The sequence below is a fragment of the Acinonyx jubatus genome, chromosome E3 (genome assembly GCF_027475565.1).
Source record: "Acinonyx jubatus isolate Ajub_Pintada_27869175 chromosome E3, VMU_Ajub_asm_v1.0, whole genome shotgun sequence".
Taxonomy (NCBI): domain Eukaryota; kingdom Metazoa; phylum Chordata; class Mammalia; order Carnivora; family Felidae; genus Acinonyx; species Acinonyx jubatus.
The window spans coordinates 27,490,936-27,512,333 of NC_069398.1; the positions used below are offsets into that span (position 1 = coordinate 27,490,936).

Below are 21,398 nucleotides of genomic sequence, written 5' to 3' on the forward strand. Positions count from 1 at the left end.
ATGTCTTCTTTGGAGAAGTGTCTATTCATGTCTTATGCCCATTTCTTCACTGGATTCTTTGTTTTTTGGATGTCGAGTTTGATAAGTTCTTTATAGATTTTGGATACTAACCCTTTATCTGATATGTAGTTTGCAAACATCTTCTCCCATTCCATCGGTTGCCTTTTAGTTTTGCCTATTGTTTCCTTCACTGTGCAGAAGCTTTTTATTTCGATGAAGTCCCAATAGTTCATTTCTGCTTTTGTTTCCCTTGCCTCCGGAGACGTGTTGAGTAAGAAGTTGCTGCGGCCAAGATCAAAGAGGTTTTTGCCTGCTTTCTCCTCGAGGATTTTGATGGCTTCCTGTCTTACATTGAGGTCTCTCGTCCATTTTGAGTTTATTTTTGTGTCTGGTGTAAGAAACTGGTCTGGGTTCATTTTTCTGCATGTCGCTGTCCAGTTCTCCCAGGACCACTTGCTGAAGACACTGTCTTTACTCCATTGGATATTCTTTCCTGCTCTGTCAAAGATTAGTTGCCCATACGTTTGTGGGTCCGTTTCTGGGTTCTCTATTCTGTTCCACTGATCTGAGTGTCTGTTCTCGTGCCAGTTCCATACTGTCTTGATGATTACAGCTTTGTAATACAGCTTGAAGTCTGCCTTTTTATATGCCCCCCCCCCCCCCCCCGCCACCCAGGTCTGTCAACATGGCAGCGCGATGTCCCCGGCCAGCCCTTTAGCATTTAACACTAGGCTGACAATGCTCTTGTGGAGGTCTCAAGCTCTCACTACAGTCCACAAAAGGATTCGAAAACTGTGTAGCAGAGGGCTCTGCCCACAACAAACAAGCCAGCTTCCCCACTCTTCCCACAGACCCAGAAACCTTCTCTCTTGACACTCCACGTGCAGCTCTGAATTCCAGTGCTTCCCCGGCACGACTGCCGGTACCCACAGTGCAGCTGAGCTGGCCGACAGCAGAGCAGAGAGACAACTTATTCCCAACTCCTCCTCCTCTCTCCTCTCCGCGGGAGCAGGGCAGTGGGCGAGAGCTGGAACAGCAGAGCCAGAGCCACCAAAGCAGCCGGGTCCTCCAGCCCCTTGCGGGCACAGTGGGCTCCCCGGGCCCGCCCACGGACCTCCTCCCTGCAGACGCACAGGAGCTCAGCCCAGCACCCCCAGAGCACAAGGCACCCGGAGCTTTGCTACGCTGCCATCACTGCATCAGACAGAGAGCTTCAAGGCAGGAGGTGTGGGGTGCCCAGGACACAGCAGAGCCTACATTCACCCGCACACCCTGGGACGCAACACTAAAGAGCACTCACGGCAGTGGGTGGAAACCTCTCAGATTTAATGACTTTCGGGTATTCCTCCTCCTCCTCAACCTCCTGCCAGAAGTACAAACAGTGAGCACCGAACACCTCTCCACGCAGCGCCTTGCTTCACTCTAACAGAAGTCTCTGGACAAGTCCCACGACAAGAGATCCAGTTCGCGGATGAGGAACGGGGTTCAGAGAGATTAAGTAGCTGCTACTCAACGTGTCATAATCGGTAAGACCCAGGCCTCTAACCTGACTGATTCTCTAGGACTCAGCCTACCTTGCATGCACAAGTGCACAGGGAAACTGAGGCAAAAGAATAACGAGAAGGAGACAGGAGTGAGGTGAGCACACTGAGTGGATAAGCAGGGTGTGGTCTGTGGTCTGTGACTGGAATACCAGTCAGCCTTAGAAAGGGATATCATGACGCCTGACAGACACCACATGGAGAAAACTTGAGGACACGACACTAAGTGAAATAAGCCAGAGAAAAAGATACCTCTGGGTCCTCTTCTGTGAGATGCTCAGAGTAGTCCAATTCTCAGAGACCAGAGTAAATGGGCGGTGCCAGGGGCTGGCAGGAGGGAGAAGGGGGAGTCAGGGTTGAATAGATACAGTTCCCGTTTCACAAGATGAAGAGTTCTGGAGACGGATGGCGGCACCATGAGAAAGTACTTAACACCACTGAACTGGTTAAGATGGTAAATGTTAAGGGGCACCTGGGTGGCTTAGTTGGTTAAGCATCTGACTTAGGCACAGGTCATGATCTCACGGTTTGTGAGTTCGAGTCCTACATTGGGTGAGCTTGGGCCCTGCTTCTCTCTCTCTCTGCCCCTCATGGGGTTGTCTCTCTCTCTCCACCCTCACTCACTTGCACACTCTCTCTCAAAAAAAAAAAAAAAAAAAAAGTAAATGTTATTTCACCACAGTTAAAAAAAAGAGACACACGCATACCATGGAAAAACGATGAAAGCTAGAGATGGACTGAAAAGCCGGCTCTGAGCCCCAGATGCTACCCCTCAGCTCTCTGAGCACAGCAGTCAACGGAAAAGGACGTTATTTCTATGGCACACGGCGCGATGCCTACAAGACCGTGGGCACTCGGTCTCCACCCTGAAGAACAAGGAGGCAGAGTCTTTGCCGCTTGTAGCCCTTTCCCCACATACCAGCTGGGAGTCCTGCTCTAGAACGTGGGCTCCAACGCGGAGCCCGTATTCTGTCCGTCTCAAGGCTCTCTAAGAACCACCAACCACCCCTGCACAGGTCTGAACGCAGGAGAGGAGCACAGGATTTGATCTTACACTCTGATCTTTTTTTAAAAATTTCTATTTAAACCTATTTTATTTCTACTTTTTATTATTTTTTTTAAAGTTATTTTAAGAGAGTGAGCGAGAGACAGCGCACATATGCAGGAGGGACAGAGAGACAGAGAGACAGAGAAAGAGAGGATCCCAAGCAGGCTCTGTGCTGTCAGTGTGGAGCCCAACTCGGGGCTCAATCTCACTACCTGTTGAGTTCATGACCTGAGCTGAAATCAAGAGTTAGATGCTCAACCAACTGAGCCATCCAGGTGTCCCTTCAACTCCGATCTTGAAGAAACCGTGAGACGCTGACTAACCTGGGTGTTTGTGCAATGCGTGTTTCGGAAGCCTGAGATGCTAACAAGAAGAGGAGGGCTCGAATCATCCCTTGTGATGGAAAAACACCTGAAAATGTGGTACCTCACCTAATAGTAAACACAACTGATTCCTATGTGTGGGAAACATCTCAGGGCCTAGAAGCGTTGCTCTCAAAGAGGAGAAACCTAGGAGTCTGGTGCACATTCGAGTCCTTTGGTAATTCAATAAAATTATTTCACTCGCTCCGTCTTTCAACATAGTAAAGAAATAAAAAACGAAGTGCTCATTACTACTGTGTTTAGTATCTAGGACCTAAGAATTCAGAAAGATGCTGTCCCAAATGAAAACAACGAGACACCACAACACACACCCCCAGCATGGCTCAATTATGCAAACTGACGCTACCAATTGCCGGCGGGGATGTGCAACATTGGCAGCTCTCACTTGCTGGAGGGACGGCGACACGGAACAGCTGTTCTGCAGACCGTCCGTCAGTTTCTTATGCGGCTACACGCGCTTATCGTGTGACCTAGCAATCACCTCCTAGGTACACAGTCAACTGACCTGGAAACACATCCACACAAAAGTCACACGTAAGTGTTTGTAGAGGTTTTCATCACGATCACCAGAAACAGAAGGCCACCAAGATGTCCTTTACTAGACGAATGGACAAAGAAACCATGGTGTATCCGTACGACGGAATGGTGGAATACTATTCCACAATAAAAAGGAATGAGCTATAGGGCCGGGCCAAGGCATGGATGGATCTTAAACGTATTTCTCTGAGTGAAAGAAGCCCGTCTGAGAAGGCTGCGTGCTGCGGGACCCCGGCTATCTGGTACTGTGGAACACGGTGAAGAGATCGAGGCTGCCAGGGACTGCGGGTGGCAGGAGGCTGGAGAGGTGAGCACAGGGGATTCTTTTTAAGGCAGTGAAGCTATTCCGCGTGATACTGTAATAGTGAACACGTGACGTCGTGCCTTTGTCAAAACTCACAGAACTTCACAGCACAAAGAATCAATCTTAACGTGTGCAAATGTAAAGAGTTATTTAGGATGTCAAGGATCCCAGGATGAATGCAAAAAGTGGCACATGAATCCAACTGTGTAACAAATGGAGGAAACGACCTCTGTGAAGGGGGTGGGGTGCCGCCCCGACGTACTTTTGGATACGGCGGTGTCTGTAAGACCAAAGGCAAAGGAACTGTGCCTAACACTGCACCAGCTGATAAAAGTGGTGTTGCACGGGTAACGGGTTACCAATTCTGAGCCACGATCCACGTCCATCGGAACTGAACAACTGAATAACTGAACGGTAGGTAGTAGGGGCCAGGTTACTCACTGTCACAAGTGGGAGGTTATAGGCAAACAAGTGAGAAGGCTGGAATGATCCATGTGGCAATGAATTAGGGTTGGAGACATCGAGATAAACTCACCTTGAGTGAAATACAGATTAATACGGATGGTTATATATAGAAATAACTATAAAAATGCACTTATACACTGGTCAGTACACGTGCACTTTTCCTTGGCCTACAAACAACCACACCCCAGTAGTGAAGAGCACACCTAACCCCCAGATCTCGGTTTGTACTACCGTTCCCCAATAAAACAAACCAAGACTCCTCAGAGAAATGGCTGCTTCTAGGTCTGGGGCAGGAAATACACGAGGTAAGTCTGGAATAGCTTGTAGTGCCAGGAAGGGAGGAAGGGAGGAAGGGAGGAAGGGAGGAAGGGAGGAAGGAAGGAGGGGGAGGAAGGGAGGAAGGGAGGAAGGGAGGAAGGGAGGAAGGGGGGAGGGAGGGAGGGAGGAAGGAAGGAGGGGGAGGAAGGGAGGAAGGGAGGAAGGGAGGAAGGGAGGAAGGGAGGAAGGGGGGAGGGAGGGAGGGAGGGAGAAGGGAGGGAGGGAGGAAGGGGGGAGGGAGGGAGGAAGGGGGGAGGGAGGAAGGGGGAGGGAGGGAGGGAGGAAGGGAGGAAGGAAGGAGGGGGAGGAAGGGAGGAAGGGAGGAAGGGAGGAAGGGAGGAAGGGGGGAGGGAGGGAGGGAGGAAGGAAGGAGGGGGAGGAAGGGAGGAAGGGAGGAAGGGAGGAAGGGAGGAAGGGAGGAAGGGGGGAGGGAGGGAGGGAGGGAGGAGGGAGGGAGGGAGGAAGGGGGGAGGGAGGAAGGGGGAGGGAGGGAGGGAGGAAGGGGGGAGGGGGGGAGGGGGTTGGGAGGGAGGGAGGGAGGGAGGGAGGGAGGAAGGAAACCCCACCTAAATCCCACAGTAACAGGAGTATGTAAAAGGGACACAGGAGCCAAAGCAAAGTGCCCCCAATGGCCAAAGCTATAACAATTTGAGTAACAAAATAAATAAAGTGGTACTGGATTCGACCTAAAGTATAAAATAAATATCCACAAGTCCATATTGATATAAATAGACAAACAGGGGAGAAGGGACAAATCTGTGAAGGATTTCCAATAATTCATGTAGCATTCCCACCCACACAGAGAGGGTGCATAATCCCCCACTCCATACGTGCGGGCTGCACATAGTGACTTCTTCCCAAAATGTACAGTGTGGGAAGGAGGGAAAAGGAGTGAATTTACAGTAGGCAATCCTGACAAGCACTGCCTCAGCCAGGTGATCGAGGTCAACACATCAATAGTGCCAGTCATCTTGACAGTATACAGCCTTGACATGATGTCATTAAGAATGGAACTTCACCTCTTTGGCCTTCCTCCCCAAAATAAGTAACTCCAGTCTCATCATGAGAAAAATATCAGACCAGTCCCAATCGAGGGACACTCTACAGGACACCAGACCCTCAAAACTCTCAAAGGCAAAAAACAAGCAAAGTCTGAGAAACTGTGACTGAATGTAACGTGATATCCTGGGTGGGATTCTGGAACAAGAAAAAGGCATTAGAGGTGAAAACTAAAGAAGTCTGAATAAAGTATGGACTTTAGCTAATATATCTATCAATAATTGGTTCATTAATTGTGACAAAGGAACGGTTAACTTCAGATGTTAATAACAAAGGAAGCTGAGTATATGGAAAGCCTTTGTACTATTTTTGCACTTTTTCTGTAAATCTAAAACCATGTTAAAAAGTTCTTATTAAAAAAAAAAAAAAGGACACTGTACCACATTCATGGAACTGGGATTACAGCTGAATAGTGTTGGGAGGAAGAATTTCTTCTGCCCTTCAAGGTCCCTCTAGCTGGATTAAGAATCAAATTGACATGGGACAGTAATAGGAGAAAATCAAATTTAGTTTTGTCTGTATGGGGAATCCAGACAGATACAAAATTCCAAGAACACGCAACATGAAGGTTTGAGTGACATCCTGAGCATAGGAGAGGGCAGGAGCCTGAGGATACAAAGAGGCGGAAAACCGTTAGCAGGAAGGTAATAGGAGATGTTTGGAAAACAAAGGTTGTCCTATTGTGCAGATAATTTCTTAGGTAATGAGGAATCTCTATTAATAGCTCTCTTCCTGACAGAGCAGGCAGTTGAGGGGGGAGGTAAAGAGCTTTTCCTGAATCTGCTAGGTTTTGGTTGCTTTTAACTTACGAAAACTAGTAACAGGAAACCTCACCAAAATGGAGTTGAGGGGTTTTGGCAGGGGGAGGTCTCACACCCTACCATTCAAGGTCAGCTGCAGACCCAACAGGGAGAGATGGGCTTGACTCTGCATGTGGTTACTACTCTTCTATCCCAGGCAGAGGAAGAAATGCTTTACTGTGTATCCCCCCCAAAAGCCCAGCCACTGAGAAGCCACCATACTTTGAATTCTCAGTTTACTCCACTGGACTTCCGGTTTGTAACGGCCTTCCCAACTTACCCCTGTCCTCTTTAAAAAAGCATTACCTCGCCTTTGTTCCCTAGACTTGTCTATGGTTTTCTGCAGCTTGTCTGCCCCGACTGCGGTTCTTTTCTATTTCCAAATAACCCCCTTTTGGCTGCTAAGATAACTAGCAATTTTTTTTAATGTTTTTATTTATTTTTGAGACAGAGAGACAGAGCATGGGCAGGGGAGGGGCAGAGAGAGAGGGAGACACAGAATCTGAAGCAGGCTCCAGGCTCCGAGCTGTCAGCCGAGAGCCCAACGCGGGGCGCAAACTCATGGACTGTGAGATCATGACCTGAGCTGAAGTCAGACGCTCAACCACCTGAGCCACCCAGGCGCCCCAGATTACTAGCAATTTTTATTTTTAAGGTTAACAAACTCAAAATAATGTTCCTGCCAACGTGGCCCATCTTGGGACAGCCCGATCCTGGCTCCTTCAATAGACAACTACATTACAGGATTTAGCAGATTCTATAAACCGAGTAAGCATGTGCAGCACCCTCTGGGAGCAAGGTGGAGGGGACAGTTTGGTTAGGTTGAGGAGGGATGTTAGGTAAGGCTTTACAAAGAGAGAAAACATGGCAAGAGGAAGGTGGGGGATGACTACAAGCCCTTTGGGCAGAGGGGGATTCAGGGGGCGGGAAAAAGGAAAGAGCGCAGAGCCCAGAGCGCATGAAGTGAGGTGGAGAACAGAGGGGTACACCTGGCGAGGGCAGAGAACCGTTGGAAGGGAGTGGCCAGACCCAACTGGTGGAGAGTCTGGAAAGGAAGAACGGGAACACGGGAGCTGCTGACTAGATCTCAAGCAGGGTCACCTCGTGGGTAAACACGGAACGTGGAGCCACATCACTTGGGGTCAAATCCTGCCCTGTCCCCTCCCTCCCTCCGGCTCTGTGGGTGCCAGCACTGTTTGGTGCCTAAGGTCCCTCAACTGTAAACTGGGGATACCACAGTGCCTGTCTCTCAGGGTCGTCGGGAGGATCATGTTAGTATTCACAAAGCTCGTACAGCTGGGGGTACATAATAAATTTTCAATAAACGTTAGCCGTTGTTGTAATTTTTTTTAAGTAAACTCTACCCCCAGGGCTTGAACTCATGACTCTGAGATCAAGAGTCACATGCTCTACCGACCGAGCCAGCCAGGTGCCCCTGGTATTACATAATGTTAAAAAAGAAAAAAGAAGCCCAAAATTGAGTCATTTGCCGCCCCCCCCGCCCCCCAACGACAGCAAACAAGACTTAATGACAGTTTCAACCTATGCCAGGAATGTGACTTTTAAACAGTGGACCTGAAATTTCCAGATCTACACGGGAGAGGTCATCTGAATGATAAACACCCTGCCATTCCCTTTGCCCTCCCCACAAAGATTTCCCAGCTTGAAACAATCCTTTCTTTTCTTTTGCTTGTATCTTCTTGCCTGACCCTCCTTCCAATAAAAACCTTCCATTTTGTACACCTCCTGGGGGCATCTCTCCACTTGCTAGATGGGATGGTGTCAATTTCATGAATCGCTTAAAATTAAGCCAATTTGATCCTCAAATTGACTCAGATGAATTTTGTTTGAAGTCACATTCTTATCCATGCGGAGGAACATAAAACTTTTTTTTTTAGTTTATTTATTTATTTTGAGAGAGACAGAGCAAGCAGGGGAGAGACAGGGAGAGAAGGAGAGACAGAATCCCAGGCAGGCTCTGCACTGTCAGCACAGAGCCCAATGCGAGGCTCGAACTCACAAACCGTGAGATCGTGACCTGAGCCAAAAGCAACAGGCAGACAGTTAGCTGACTGAGCCACCCAGGTGCCCCTGGAGGAACAATTTTTTTAAAAGCCAGCGCTGGCAAGGATATGGCAGAAGTGTACCCCACTGCATTCTGTAGGTGACAGTAACAACTGGAACTACTCCTTTGGGAAGTAGCGTATTTCAAGAGGCACGGAATCTTTTTAGATTCGATGATCTAGTAATTCCCACTGCTAGAAATGTATCTTAAGGAAATAAACCATAAAGGGGGAAGGGAGACAGGTATATAATAGTTGCTAACGTGTCTTCTAAAGAAGATAAAAAACAAATCAAGCTAATGTCTAACAAAAGGGAAAAAGGTTAGACGTACCATAGCACGTCAACTGCTGGATGTCATCAGTCACTGAAAAAATTAGGAAGGACTGGAAATTCTCACCATATTAAATAAAATAAGCAAAACAGAAAACTGTTCATACACTGTAACTACATACAAACGACACGTGCATGTGGCAAGAGACTGAAGCAAAAGAACAGAAAAGAGGCTTTACCAGATAACATTTGAGCTGTTTCCATTAGTGCTATACTATTGTTTACATAACATTTTAAAATCCAGGAATCTGACTTTATTCACATATTTTAGGAATACTAAGTAAATGCCACTGAGTGTAACTGAAACGGATACTTTTTATTTTTTGCTTCTTTACTTTTTATTTTTACTTTTTACTTAAAATTTTTTTTAATTTTAGCTTTTTAATTTTTTTTTAATATTTTATTTATTTTTGAGAGAGAGAGAAAGAGAGAGAGACAGAGCACAAGTGGGGGATGGGCAGAGAGAGAGGGAGACACAGAATCCCAAGCAGGCTCCAGTTTCCAAGCTGTCAGCACAGAGCCTGACACGGGGCTCAAACCCACAAACCATGAGATCATGACCTGAGCCAAAGTCAGATGCTCAACCGACTGAGCCACCCAGGTGCCCCAACTTTTTAAAGTTTATTGGTCTTTGTGATCTCTGTACCCAACATGGGGCTTGAACTCATGACCCCGAGGTCAAGAGCCACAGGCTCTTCTGACTGAGCCAGTCAGTGCCCCAAAACTAGGATTAACTTTTTAAAAGAACAAATGAAAGAATAGACTAGGACAAAAAAAAATCCTTCCTTGTACTACTGAATTGTAAGGATGTGGGAAAATATTTATGAGACAATGTTATGTGATAAAATTAGAATAACTATAAATATAGCATTTATATAAATGGATTTATATAATATACACTTAAAAACTGGGATTAAAAAACATGTCATTACAGTGTTAAAGTCACTATTTTCAGTAAGGATTAAAGTTTTTTTGTGTGTGTGTTTTCTTAATGTTTATTGATTTTTTGAAAGAGAGACAGACAGACAGAGCATGAGTGGGGGAGGGGCAGAGAGAGAGGGAGACACAGAATCCCAAGCAGGCTCCAGGCTCTGAGCTGTCAGCACAGAGCCCGATGCGGGGCTCAAACTCAAACCCCAAGATCATGACCTGAGCCAAAGTCGGAGACTCAACCAACTGAGCCACCCAGGAGCCCCAGGATTAAAGTTTTGACTTTATTCTTTTCTGCATATTCCAAAAATTTTTATTTTTTTAAAGTTATTTATTTTGAAATCCAGAGACAGTGTGAGCAGGGGAGGGGCAGAGAGAGAAAGAGAGAAAGAGAGAGAGAGAGAGAGAGAGAGAGAGAGAGAGAGAATCCCAAGCAGGCTCTGCACTGTCAGCACAGAGCCCGATGTGGGGGAACTCACAAAATTGTTAGACCATGACCTGAGCCAAAACTGAGAGTCAGACGCTTCAATGATAAAGCGACCCAGGCCCCCAGATTTCTTTTTTTTAATCAATTGATTGATTAATTTTGAGAAAGAGAGAGTGAGTGAGTGAGCGCAAGTGGCAGGGCTCGAGCTCACAAACCTTGAGATCATGAACTGTCTGCATATTCCAAAAATTTCTAAAATGACCATATATTATCTTTATTCTCAAAAGACACAAACAATACGAATAGTTTCTCAACATAGCACGTATAAGAATTTTGGCACTGAAACAAACAGTTCAATCCAAAACATATATTGAGTTCCTTCTGAACACACCAGTTGACGTGAGTCTTGACTGGGGCAATTTTGTCCCCCCTCCCCACTGGCAATGTCTGGAGACCTTTTTTTTTTTAAGTTTTATTTATTTTCAAGAGACAGCGTGTGGGGGAGAGGCAGACAGAGAGAGGGAGACAGAGAATCCCAAGCAGGCTCCACACCGGCAGTGCAGAGCCTGATGTGGGGCTTGAACTCACAAACCGTGAGACCTTGACCTGAGCCAAAATCAAGAGTTGGATGCTTAACCGACTGAGCCACCCAGGCACCCCAGTCTGGAGACCTTTTTGATTGTCAGTAACCTAGGTAACAGTGGGTCCTACTGGCCTCTAGCTGGTAGAGTTAAACATCCCACAGTGAACAGGATATAGCCCCTCCCAGCAAAGAATTCTTCAGCCCAAAATGTCGCTAGCAGGATAGCACAGAGGATGAGAAACTGCTCTTGACATACCTAACAACAAATCACCTGAGGCCACCCTGGGTTTCTTTGATAGGGAGGCCTATGTCAGGACAAGTAACATTGGTGTTAGAACACATCGTTTCAGGAGTTCAAGGTTTCAAAAATCCAGATTGGCTTAATGCCATCCCGTGGTGTTGTTCAGACTGCACTACAGGGTGTCTTCACTGAATTACTGGACCGGCAAGGACAACAAACGGAGAGATTTCCTCGTGAACAACAGAATGGAACTCGTAGCCAGCTGTCCCTTGCTGCTTTTTAGAAGGGCCTAAAAAGCTGGACCGATTTCAGTCCAAGCCCATCAAGAACCCAGCGGTGCACAGAAGCCACCTTGTGGCACAACTCGGTATCACCACATTAAGTTTCTATTCATTTCAATCAGACAACAAGAAGATCTATTTTGTCTTTCACAATATGAAAAATAAGGAAGGAAACTGAGAAGGCACAGTAAAAGGCACACACACTGTCTTTATGACCAGCACTCTATCCTGCTCACTGGTACCAAGCACACACAACCATGTATTATTACTGATCACTGTTTAGTACGTACAGGTGCTAACTTCACAATTAAGCGTAAGAGCAGGGCCCATGAATCTGAACAATGATTTTCAAATTTGTTGGTCTGCAGCCCATAGCTGACACTATTCTTTCAGAATCTGAAAGAAAATTTCGCAAATACTTAACCAGAGTGTGATGCACTCTGACAATTTCTAGTCTGTTCTATTAATGTCTGGAAAAATGACAGCTGCAGCCTCAAAACTAACTGCATGACTTAGCGAGTGAAGATCACACCCTCGGCCTGAGAAAACACGTTACTGTGGTGTGACTCCAGGATGTGGCATTATGACAAACATCTGTCTTTTTGATAGAACTGAAGTTTAAGACAGGCGGAGACCCAGGGAGAGGGCACAAGGCTGCTATAAAGAGGCTGGAGGCTCCAGATGAAATCTCCCCGAAAACACTAAAGCCTGCTGTAAGATCTCAAATACACTTCATAGCCTTGGGCAAATTAAAGAAAGGCGACAAAACTGTACGGTCAGGTGCACCAAATGTCTAGAAGAGGTTAGAAAAGGAGGATTCAAGAGGCCCCAGCTCTGTGATGGTGCCACTGGTCCCCTTCAATTATAGAATCGATTACTAAAAAGTTTATACGCCATTCCAAAGACCCAATACAGGTTCGTTCATTAAGTGCAAACTAACACCTGTTTCTTGTTCTGAAAGAGTTTTTAGACTCACTGGTGAGGGACCACCCCACGCCCCCAAATATAGTAATTACAGCAAGGCATTTGGCAAAGTTATCAAACTACAGAATTTTAGATCGAGAAAGAGCTTATCAGTTATAAGCTAAAAAAGAAATTTCAAATAAGAGAACCCAGATGTTTGAGGTCAGGGTGAGCCAGAGGGAGAGCTAACTCTAGAACTTACCTCTACTGTACTCACTCCATGATCTCATATTACCACTTAGTTTCTTATGCCACGTCTGTTGGTAAGAGGAAAGAAGAGGGAGTCTGGTTGATTTCTTAGTGGGAGAATTAACTCCACACTAAGAGTTTTAACAAACCCGTTCCTGCCAGCCTACAAGGAGGAACTCTCCTGTGGATGTTAAAGGGCTCTGGCCCCCACCCAGGCTCAGTCTGGTTCAACATTTTTATCAATGACAAGGGAATTATGTTTATCAAATCTGCCTATGACAACATCAGGAAGACATGGTAGGCAACATGCTGATTTCAGGATATGAATTCAAAAGGATTTTGGAACCTGAATCAACAGAGCCAAGAGCAGCAAGTTAAAATGCAAAAGAGCTAAAGTCCGTGTTTGAATTAAAAACAAAACAAAACAAAAAACAAATAGAAGGTTCCAGGTAAGATAAAGCAAGCACACGGACTCCTTCTCTCCACTGAATATAGTGACAGGACCTGGACAGAATGATGGACTCTTGAGAAGCAAGCAGACTGCGGAAAAAGACCAGCCTACAAAGTGCCACTGGAACGGTTTTGAATTCCTAGGGTTTTTCCCCACTCCAGTATCCCTCAGTCCAGACTCAGATGTTCAACATGCAGAAGTGAAGCCTGGGCGCAGACAGAACACAAGAAACCCTCCGCTTGTAGTCTGAGGAGTAAGAAAGGGGGTTCCCGATGCTCAGAGTAAGGGAAATTCTGTGCTTCTTGGTTCTCCATTCTCTCACACCCTAGCTCCCAGGCCATTCTGCCAGAGTCACAGTGGCAACAGCAACTGCGGCGGCAATGGGGGCCTGCTGGCACAAACACTTCAAAAGAGGGGAGCTTTTCTCTCCCATCAGAGGAGCTGTGGGTCCTAAGATAGCCGGGCAAGCCTGCCGCTTTCCCCCTCCGCCCTGGATGCAGGGGCAACTGGAGGAAGGACGAACCAGAGTGGTAACTAAAGCCCCGGCTTTCTGCCTGGAGTTCTGAAAAGGAGAGTCCTAGGGATCCGGAGAGTACAGGAGCAGTCACGGAGAAAAAGATTAGAACCTCCCGAATCCCTGGGCTCACGCTGACAAGCACACGTATGGATGTGGCCCTAGTCATCATACCAAATGCTCTGAGAACCCGACACTGGAGCCGCAACCACAACCTACAGAAGGCTGGCGAGAACCAGGCTGCCTGCCTGCTAAAATAAGTATCAATAAGACCAAAGCCTCATGATAGAGTATTCAAAATGCCCAGGATACAGTAGACAGTTACTTGACATATGAAAAATCAGGAAAATCTCGACTTGCACAGGGAAAGACAATCAACAAATTCCAATGCAAAGATGACTTAGATGCTGGAGTAACCAAATACTTTAAAGCAGTTGCTTAGAAATCTTTCCGGGAAGAGTGAACGCTCTCTCTCGAAATGAATGGAAAGAGAGAAAATTGCAGCAAATAGAAGGCATATAAAGAAGAATCTACTGGAAATTTCAGGACTTTTCTGAAAAAACACAGTAACTGAGATAAAAAAAAATCCATTGGAAAGGATCAACAGCAGAATAGATGGCATAGGAAAGAGATAGTTTGAAGTCAGATCAGTAGGAATTATCCAATAGGAAGACCAGAAACAAAAACGATTGAATAAAAATTTTTCCAAAAAAATTTTGTTTTTAATTTAATTTACATCCAAGTTTGCAGCATATGGTGCAACAATGATTTCAGGGGTAGATTCCTTAATGCCCCTTACCCATTTAGTCCATCCCCCCTCCCACAACCCCTCCAGTAACCCTCTGTTTGTTCTCCATATTCAAGAGTCTCTTATGTTTTGTCCCCCTCCCTGTTTTTATATTCTTTTTGCTTCCAAAATTTTTCCAAATTTGACAAAAGACAAACAGGCCTACAGATTGGAGTAGCTCAGTGAAATCCAAACAGGATTAAACCAAAGAAATCCATGTGCAGACCCATCATAATCAAACTGTTGACATCTAAAGACAGAAATATTAAAAGCAGCCAGATAAAAATAATGATAGAACAATCTCAATAGTTATAAAATTTTCATCAGAAACCATGCAGGCCACAGAAAGTGGCATGGTATTTCTAAAGTGCTGGAAGAAAAAACTGCCAACCCAAAATTTTTTTTTAAGTTCATCTATTTGAAAGAGGGGTAGGGGGAGAGATTGAGAGTGAGTAAGCGAGTGCAGGCAGGGGAGGGGCAGAGAGAGAGAGAGCAGGCTCCACAATGACAGTGCGGAGCTCAAACAGTGAGATCATGACCCAATGTGGGGCTCGGATTCACAAACAGTGAGATCATGACCTAAGCCAAAATCAAGAGTCAGACACTTAACCGACTGAGCCACCAAGGTGCTCCCTAAATTTTATATCTAGTGAGAATGTCCTTCAGGAACAAAGGTGATATAAAGACAGCCTCATATGAAGAAAAGCAAAGAAAATTCATAGCCAGCAGACCTCTTCTAACCAAATGACTGAAGGAAGTTCTTCAGACAGAAAGGAAATGATGCCAGAGGTAAGCTTGGAACATCAGGGACAAAGGAGGAACAACAGAAATGTAACTATCTGGTTACTATTATTATTCTAGACAATTCTCCTCCTGATCTTGAAATGTACTGGATGATTGAAAACAAAAATAACATTATCCACTAGGGTTTTCAATGTATGTAGATGTAATACATAAGACAACCACAACATAAAAGGGCAAGAGACCTATATGGTGACAAGTTTCTACATTCCACTTAAATACCGATTCTAAGTAGACTGTGAAAGGAGTACATATATAGCAAGCTGCAGAGGAACAACTAAAAAGCTAGAAAGAGGGATACAGTTAAAAACACAATACATTAAAGGGAGATAAAAAATGTTCAAATAATACAAAAGACAGAGAAAAAGAAACAGAGAAATACAGAAGGAACAACAGAAAACCCCCCAAATAAAATGGTAGCCCTAAAATCCAAACATATCAATATAACAAGGTAGAGACTCTAAGAATGGGGAGGGGGAAACCCATGACTCAAACATCTGATAGCTACATGAAACATATTTATTCAGAAGAAAAAATTTTTTAAGTTTATTAGTGCATTTTATTTTTAAATGTTTATTTTTGAGAGACAGAGGCACGCGCACAAACAGGGGACGGGCGGAGAGAGAAAGGGAGACATAGAATCTGAAGCAGTCTCCAGGCTCTGAGCTGCTAGCGCAGAGCCTGACACAGGGCACGAACCCACAAACTGTGAGATCACGATCTGAGCTGAAGTCAGACACCCAAATGACCGAGCCACCCAGGTGCCCCAAGAAACATTTCCAATATAGGCAGGGTAAAGTCTAAAGGGATGGAAGCACTTTCAGAATGGCAGAGTAAGGATCTCTAAAAATCTGCTCCTCCATAAAAATAATTAAGAACATCAACAATTGTCAAAACCAACTTTTTCAGAACTCTGGAAACGCTCCTTGGATTGTTCAAGAAAAATGGCTGAACCTTGGTAAGTACAGCAAGTTCTGTGATTCTAACATCTCTCTCTCACCATATCCAAGGTAGCCCTCATCACCACAGCAGTTGTGGAAGCCAACCGCCTGGCAGCCACTGGAGGAAGAAAACTGTTGGAAGGTCCTCAGAGGTTCCATACTCAGAGCACTGTCCCTACGTGAGCTGTCTAGCTGCTCCCCAGAAACTTCCACTCCCAAGGCTTATCTTCATTCAACCTTAGTGCAAACAGCCCTTTCTCAAGGGTGGTCGTCAAAAACAACCAGTGGCAACTGTTTAACATTGCAGCTGCCTAAGGTATTAACAGTTGGAGCAATCAAGAAATCCATCAAAACCTGAGGAAAAGCTGGGAATTTAGACAGTCACATGCAGAGCTGTGTACATGTCTAAGAAAGACAAGTGATGGTCCTAATCTCACCTCTGGCTGACCTTGAAGCTCTGTGCAAGGAGGGCATGAAGGCCAAAGCAAATTGTGAACCGCCTGCCAAAACATTGAAGGCATGTTCCTACAGATACGTAGAGCCCCTCGGCAAAGGCTGTGAGACTTGGAAGTTCAAAGAAATCTCTACTCTTCAGCTGACCACTAAGCTAACAAAGCAGACTCAATAAAGAATGCAGGCTTTACAAAATTAGCTCAGGAAATTCACTAAACACTAAATAACAGCAATGACAACACAAAGAAAAAATAAATCACCTAGAGACAAGGACCTTTCTATATCCTGATGTCATGGGTCCAAGTTACAATACCTCCTTCAATATAACACGAGACTGGCTCGGGGCGCCTGGGTGGCTCAGTCGGTTCAGTATCCGACTCTTGATTTTGGCTCAGGTCATGATCCCAGGGTCATGGGATTGAGCCCTGCATCAGGCTTTGCACTGAGTGTGACGCCTGTTTGGGATTCTCTCTCCTTCTTTCTCTCCCCTACTCACACATGCGCTCGCTCCGTCTAAAATAAATAAAACAAAAAACCAAAAACCGTGAGATTGGCTCCTGTGCCCAATCCTCCAGCCCTTGGATCAGTACTGGATGTTCCTGTGTGTGTGGGGAGGAAGAGGGCTGGGAAAGTAATGAGGTGGTTTCTTTCAGGGATGAGGTCCTAGCAATCACATTTCAGTGTTATAAAAGAAATGATTCTAAGAAATGGGGAGGAAGAGTCTAAGACTATACCATACAGACGGTGTCACGCAGTATATTTACAAACCATAAGGAAACTGATCCTGGAAGGGACCAATCATATTTAGTGTGTCAGTGAAAGTCTGACTTTATCTTAAGACCAAAACTCACAACCGTCTAACCAGGAACCATGCCTAGTCAATCAGGGAACAACCACCAATTCAGTAATGTGTATGCACTTGTCGTTTTTTGGTCTCTTAGCATCTTCGGTCCTTTCCATCTGATGCCCCTCTTTCCCGGGTTCTCAGCTCAGGGGCTCTCAGGGGAGCGGCTGGCACCTCTGGCCATGTGGAGTGCTCAGAGGTGGATAGGACTGGTAGCACTGTGGGACACTGACACGTGACTCACCCCTATTCCTCCTCGTTAACAAAATCTCATCCCAGTCCAGGGTGGCAATGTACCCGGCTCCCAGGGATAAATCATGACAGGTTAAACACGGTCACAACAGTTCGGTTTTCTATTCGTCTAGCCTAATAGCAGCAAGGGATGGCAAAGTGACCAGTGAAATATAAAATGCCATCTGTTGGGCACTTCTGGGGGATCTTCTGCTCTTCTGTTAAAATACCAGCATCCCCTGCACTTCTCTCCCCTTTGGACACAGGTATGATGCCAGGAGCCACAGGAGCCATCTCACACCCACAAAGTAAAGGCCAAGAGAAGTACGGGGGATACTGGGCCTGCCACTCCTGAGCTGCTGAACCACAAGAGGCTGCCACCTACCACCAGATTTCTTATTAAGTGAGAGAAATGAACTCTTCTTTGTTTAACTACTGCTAGTTTTCTGGTTTGTTGTTTTTTTTTTATAACCCAAAGCATTCTTAACTGACTTGCCAAGTGACTCCATCAGGGCCAAAAAAACACAAAAGCACTTTTGCGAGGGACATCCCCTCAGTCTTTCCTACTGGACAAGAATGAGGCACGGTGCAGCCCCAGGTACCCCACAACCACAGGGAGGACATGCATCTGCCTGAGGACAAGGAGCCAGGGGACAGAGGGAGACAAAGAAGGCCAGTAACATCACTGAGCTCATTTACTAGCCATCCCTGAAGGGAGGTCTGTCCTGACTTAATGCCAGTCAGCATCTTTCTTTTTGCTTACACCAGTTTAACATTCTGACACTTGCAATGAAATGAGTCCTAACTAATGGAAATAAGTCCTCGTGTCTTCAGTGGCCAGCCAACCAGCTCCAAATTCTAAATCTCACTCCTGATAGGTGAGAAAGATCCCAACCAAGAAAAGCAGGTACCACTCACCTTCTTTTTGTTTCTTCTGTTCAAGTTTCATCTTCTTTGCCAATAATTTCTTCTCTTTTAACTTCTGGCTACAAATATAAAATAAATCTATTAATTCCCCACTACCTTACTATATATTTTAGAAAACAAATAACTACTTATGGAATGTTTAAAGACCTTACAATTACACAAACACTACAATAATGAAATGGAAGAAATACTTTCTCATGATTCTGCTACTCCAACACCATCAACATTATCAAGCTGTTTTCTTCTTGAATCAAAATGAAACAACCTTTCAGAGTCTTGACGTGATTAAAACAATCTCAGAAATATTGGGAGAGATTTTTCATTCCAAGATGTTTAGGGACTGTTTTTATTTATTTATTTTTATTTATTTTTTTAGGTGGCACTTCATTGCAGCCATCAGCAAAGGTCAGATTTCCGAAGCTGGTGAAGGCTGGGCAGCATTTCCATGTGAAATGTTACAGCTTTACAGGTTTTGTTTCTTATTTAATTCTACATGCAGAAACTGGAACATGATAAAAGAAAAAATACAAAACAGAAAAAAAGATGTAATCAAGTTGCAGCATACAGATGTGCTCTTTAACTACCTTTACTATGCCTATTGGAAAGCAAAAGAAAAAGAACTATCCCACTACACGAACAGATTGCCAGAAACAGACTAAGAATGAAGGACCGTTCAGGAGCGCCTGCGTGGCTCAGTTGGTCAAGCGTCTGACTCTTGATTTTGGCGCAGATCATGATCTCATGGTTAGTGAGTTCGAGCCCCACGTTGGGCTCTGTACTGACAGTGTGGAGCCTGCCTGGGATTCTCTCACCCCTTCTCTTTCTGCCCCTACCCTGCTCGTGCTCTCTCTCTCAAAATAAATAAATAAATAAACTTAAATAAGTAAATGAATAAATAAGAATTAAGGACTGTTTTCAGAATCCTGCTCAGCTCTTTAAAAGTCGAGGGAGTATTTATTAAAACACACACACACACACACACACATGCAGTCTACATGCTCACATGATGTCACTGAGGGAGGTCACACACCCTAATTTAAGGAACAAGCCAAAGGAACCTTACTCACAGCATATTGTTAAACTTGGTGTTAAAATACAGAAGGGAAGGAGACCCAGAAATCCATGTGAGCACCAAAGTGCTGACCTGAGCTATGGAGAATCTGTACGGGGGGAGGGGGATGTAGTGGTAGTAAGTGACTTAATCTCTTCTCGGTTATTGGAAGAAAGGCCATTCCTCTACTGGGTAACACCTAAGACCTTGACAGGTCATAAGGTGAACTTCTGACCGCAAGGACGACTCATTCCCCAGCTTTCACATTTCTGCCTTTAAGTTTCATCGGTTATGAGAAGCCACAAAGCCCTTACCGCTTTTTTCGGCGCTTTGCTGTCTGTTCTTCTGCAGCAATTTTATTTCTCTCCAGTCTCTTCTGAAACTCTGCATCCAATTTTTGCTGTGAAAAAACACATCATTTAGACACACTCTGGGCTGGGTATGGGAGCTCTGGAAGTCACACCACTGGGGGTGCCATAGGCACATCCGGGTCTCTGGGGCCACTGTAACCATTAAGAGGATGCCCCCAGTATCTGGTTCTCCGATGGCGAAAGTTACTTCGTTCCGTAGGGTGGCAGTCATACACAAAATACGAGAGCATGAGAAGGTGCACACTGTGTATTCCCTGAAGGCAGAGGAAGAATTACCGGCTACGTAGCCAGGGCCTTGGCTAGTGTGACACTGTGATTTATAGTAAGAAACGTATACAGCTGACCTTTGAACAACACAGGTTTGAACTGTGCGGGTCCACCTACATGCGGATTTTTTCGATAAATACAGTCCAGTACTGTATTTTCTCTTCCTCGGGAAGAGAAACATTCTTTTCTCTAGCTTACTTTATTATTTAACATTCTTTTCTCTAGCTTACTTTATTATAAGAATACAGTATATAATACACGTAACCAAATATATGTTAACTGACTACATTATCAGGCTTTGGGTCAATAGTTAAGGCTATTAGAGTTTTAGGAAAGTCAAAAGTTATATACAGATTTTACTGCATAGTGGAGGGGTTGGTGCCCCTAATCACCTGCTAATAGCCAACTGTATTTGGTCTTCATCCATTACTTCTGGAACGTGGTTCCAAAAGCTCCTATAAATTTCCTATTCAAGAGCCACAGGGGCACCTTTTATTATAATACTTATGTTCCCAGTTTCTGAAATAGCTCCCAAGAGAAAGGTGAAATGGTGTCTTTTTTTTATAACAAGCCCCTTTTCAACCACAGGAGTTTAAGTTAACGAGTGAGTTCTGGAAAGCCCTTAAGGAGCAGGGCTGGTCACCGGGGTAACTTTCAGCCCCACCTCCTGTGCTCCAGGGAGGGAGAGGAGCTGCAGGCTGAACTAACTGCCAAATGCCAATGAGTTGATCAATTGTGCCTTAGTAGTAATGCCTCCAAAACCCCAAAAAGATGGGGTTCAGATGGTTTCCGAGTTGGTGAACATGTGGAGGGGCTGGGAGGGGACAGAAGCTCTGTGCCCCCTTCTTCCACCTGGCTTCTCCTGAGTTCTGTGAGTCCCTCTGAGCAACTTAATTGAACCTGAGGAGGGAGTGGTGGGGGACCTCTAATCCACAGCCAGTCGGTCAGAAGGACAGGGGACAACACCTGGGCCTGGGACTGGCCTTTGAGGTGGTTGGGGGCGGGGAGGCAGTCTCATGGGACTGAGCCCGTTGAACATGTGGCATTGGACATTCTTGCCTGGTGGATGGCATCAGGATTGAGTTAAACTGTAGGATGCTCAGCTAGCGTCACAGAATTGCTTGGTGTGAGAGAAATCCCCACATACTTGGTGACCAGAAGTGTCAGAAGAGAAGCAGAGAACTGAGAGTAGAGGAGACACACAGGAGCACGTTTTTTCCTTACGGTGACCTGGGCTCATCAGATGGAACAGCCAGAGAGGTGGAACCATGGGATTTTCAAGTCCTAATGATGACAG

At 45.3% G+C, this 21,398-nt stretch overlaps 1 protein-coding gene across 2 annotated transcripts in view; it reads right to left on the reverse strand.

The window, feature by feature from the left end:
- PRKRIP1 (PRKR interacting protein 1) overlaps positions 1–21,398 on the reverse strand; it is a 32,421-nt gene that overhangs the window by 3,260 nt on the left and 7,763 nt on the right. The window contains exons 4-6 of one of the 2 annotated variants that reach the window (XM_053213741.1): positions 19,778–19,863; positions 18,404–18,471; positions 5,146–6,261 (exon numbers count right to left, since the gene is read on the reverse strand). In XM_053213741.1, coding sequence (XP_053069716.1) covers positions 6,041–6,261; positions 18,404–18,471; positions 19,778–19,863 — 375 coding nt within the window. In that variant the 3' untranslated portion in view covers positions 5,146–6,040. Of the gene's footprint in view, positions 1–5,145; positions 6,262–18,403; positions 18,472–19,777; positions 19,864–21,398 lie in introns of those variants that run through there. The other variant, XM_015078764.3, reaches the window with a different exon arrangement.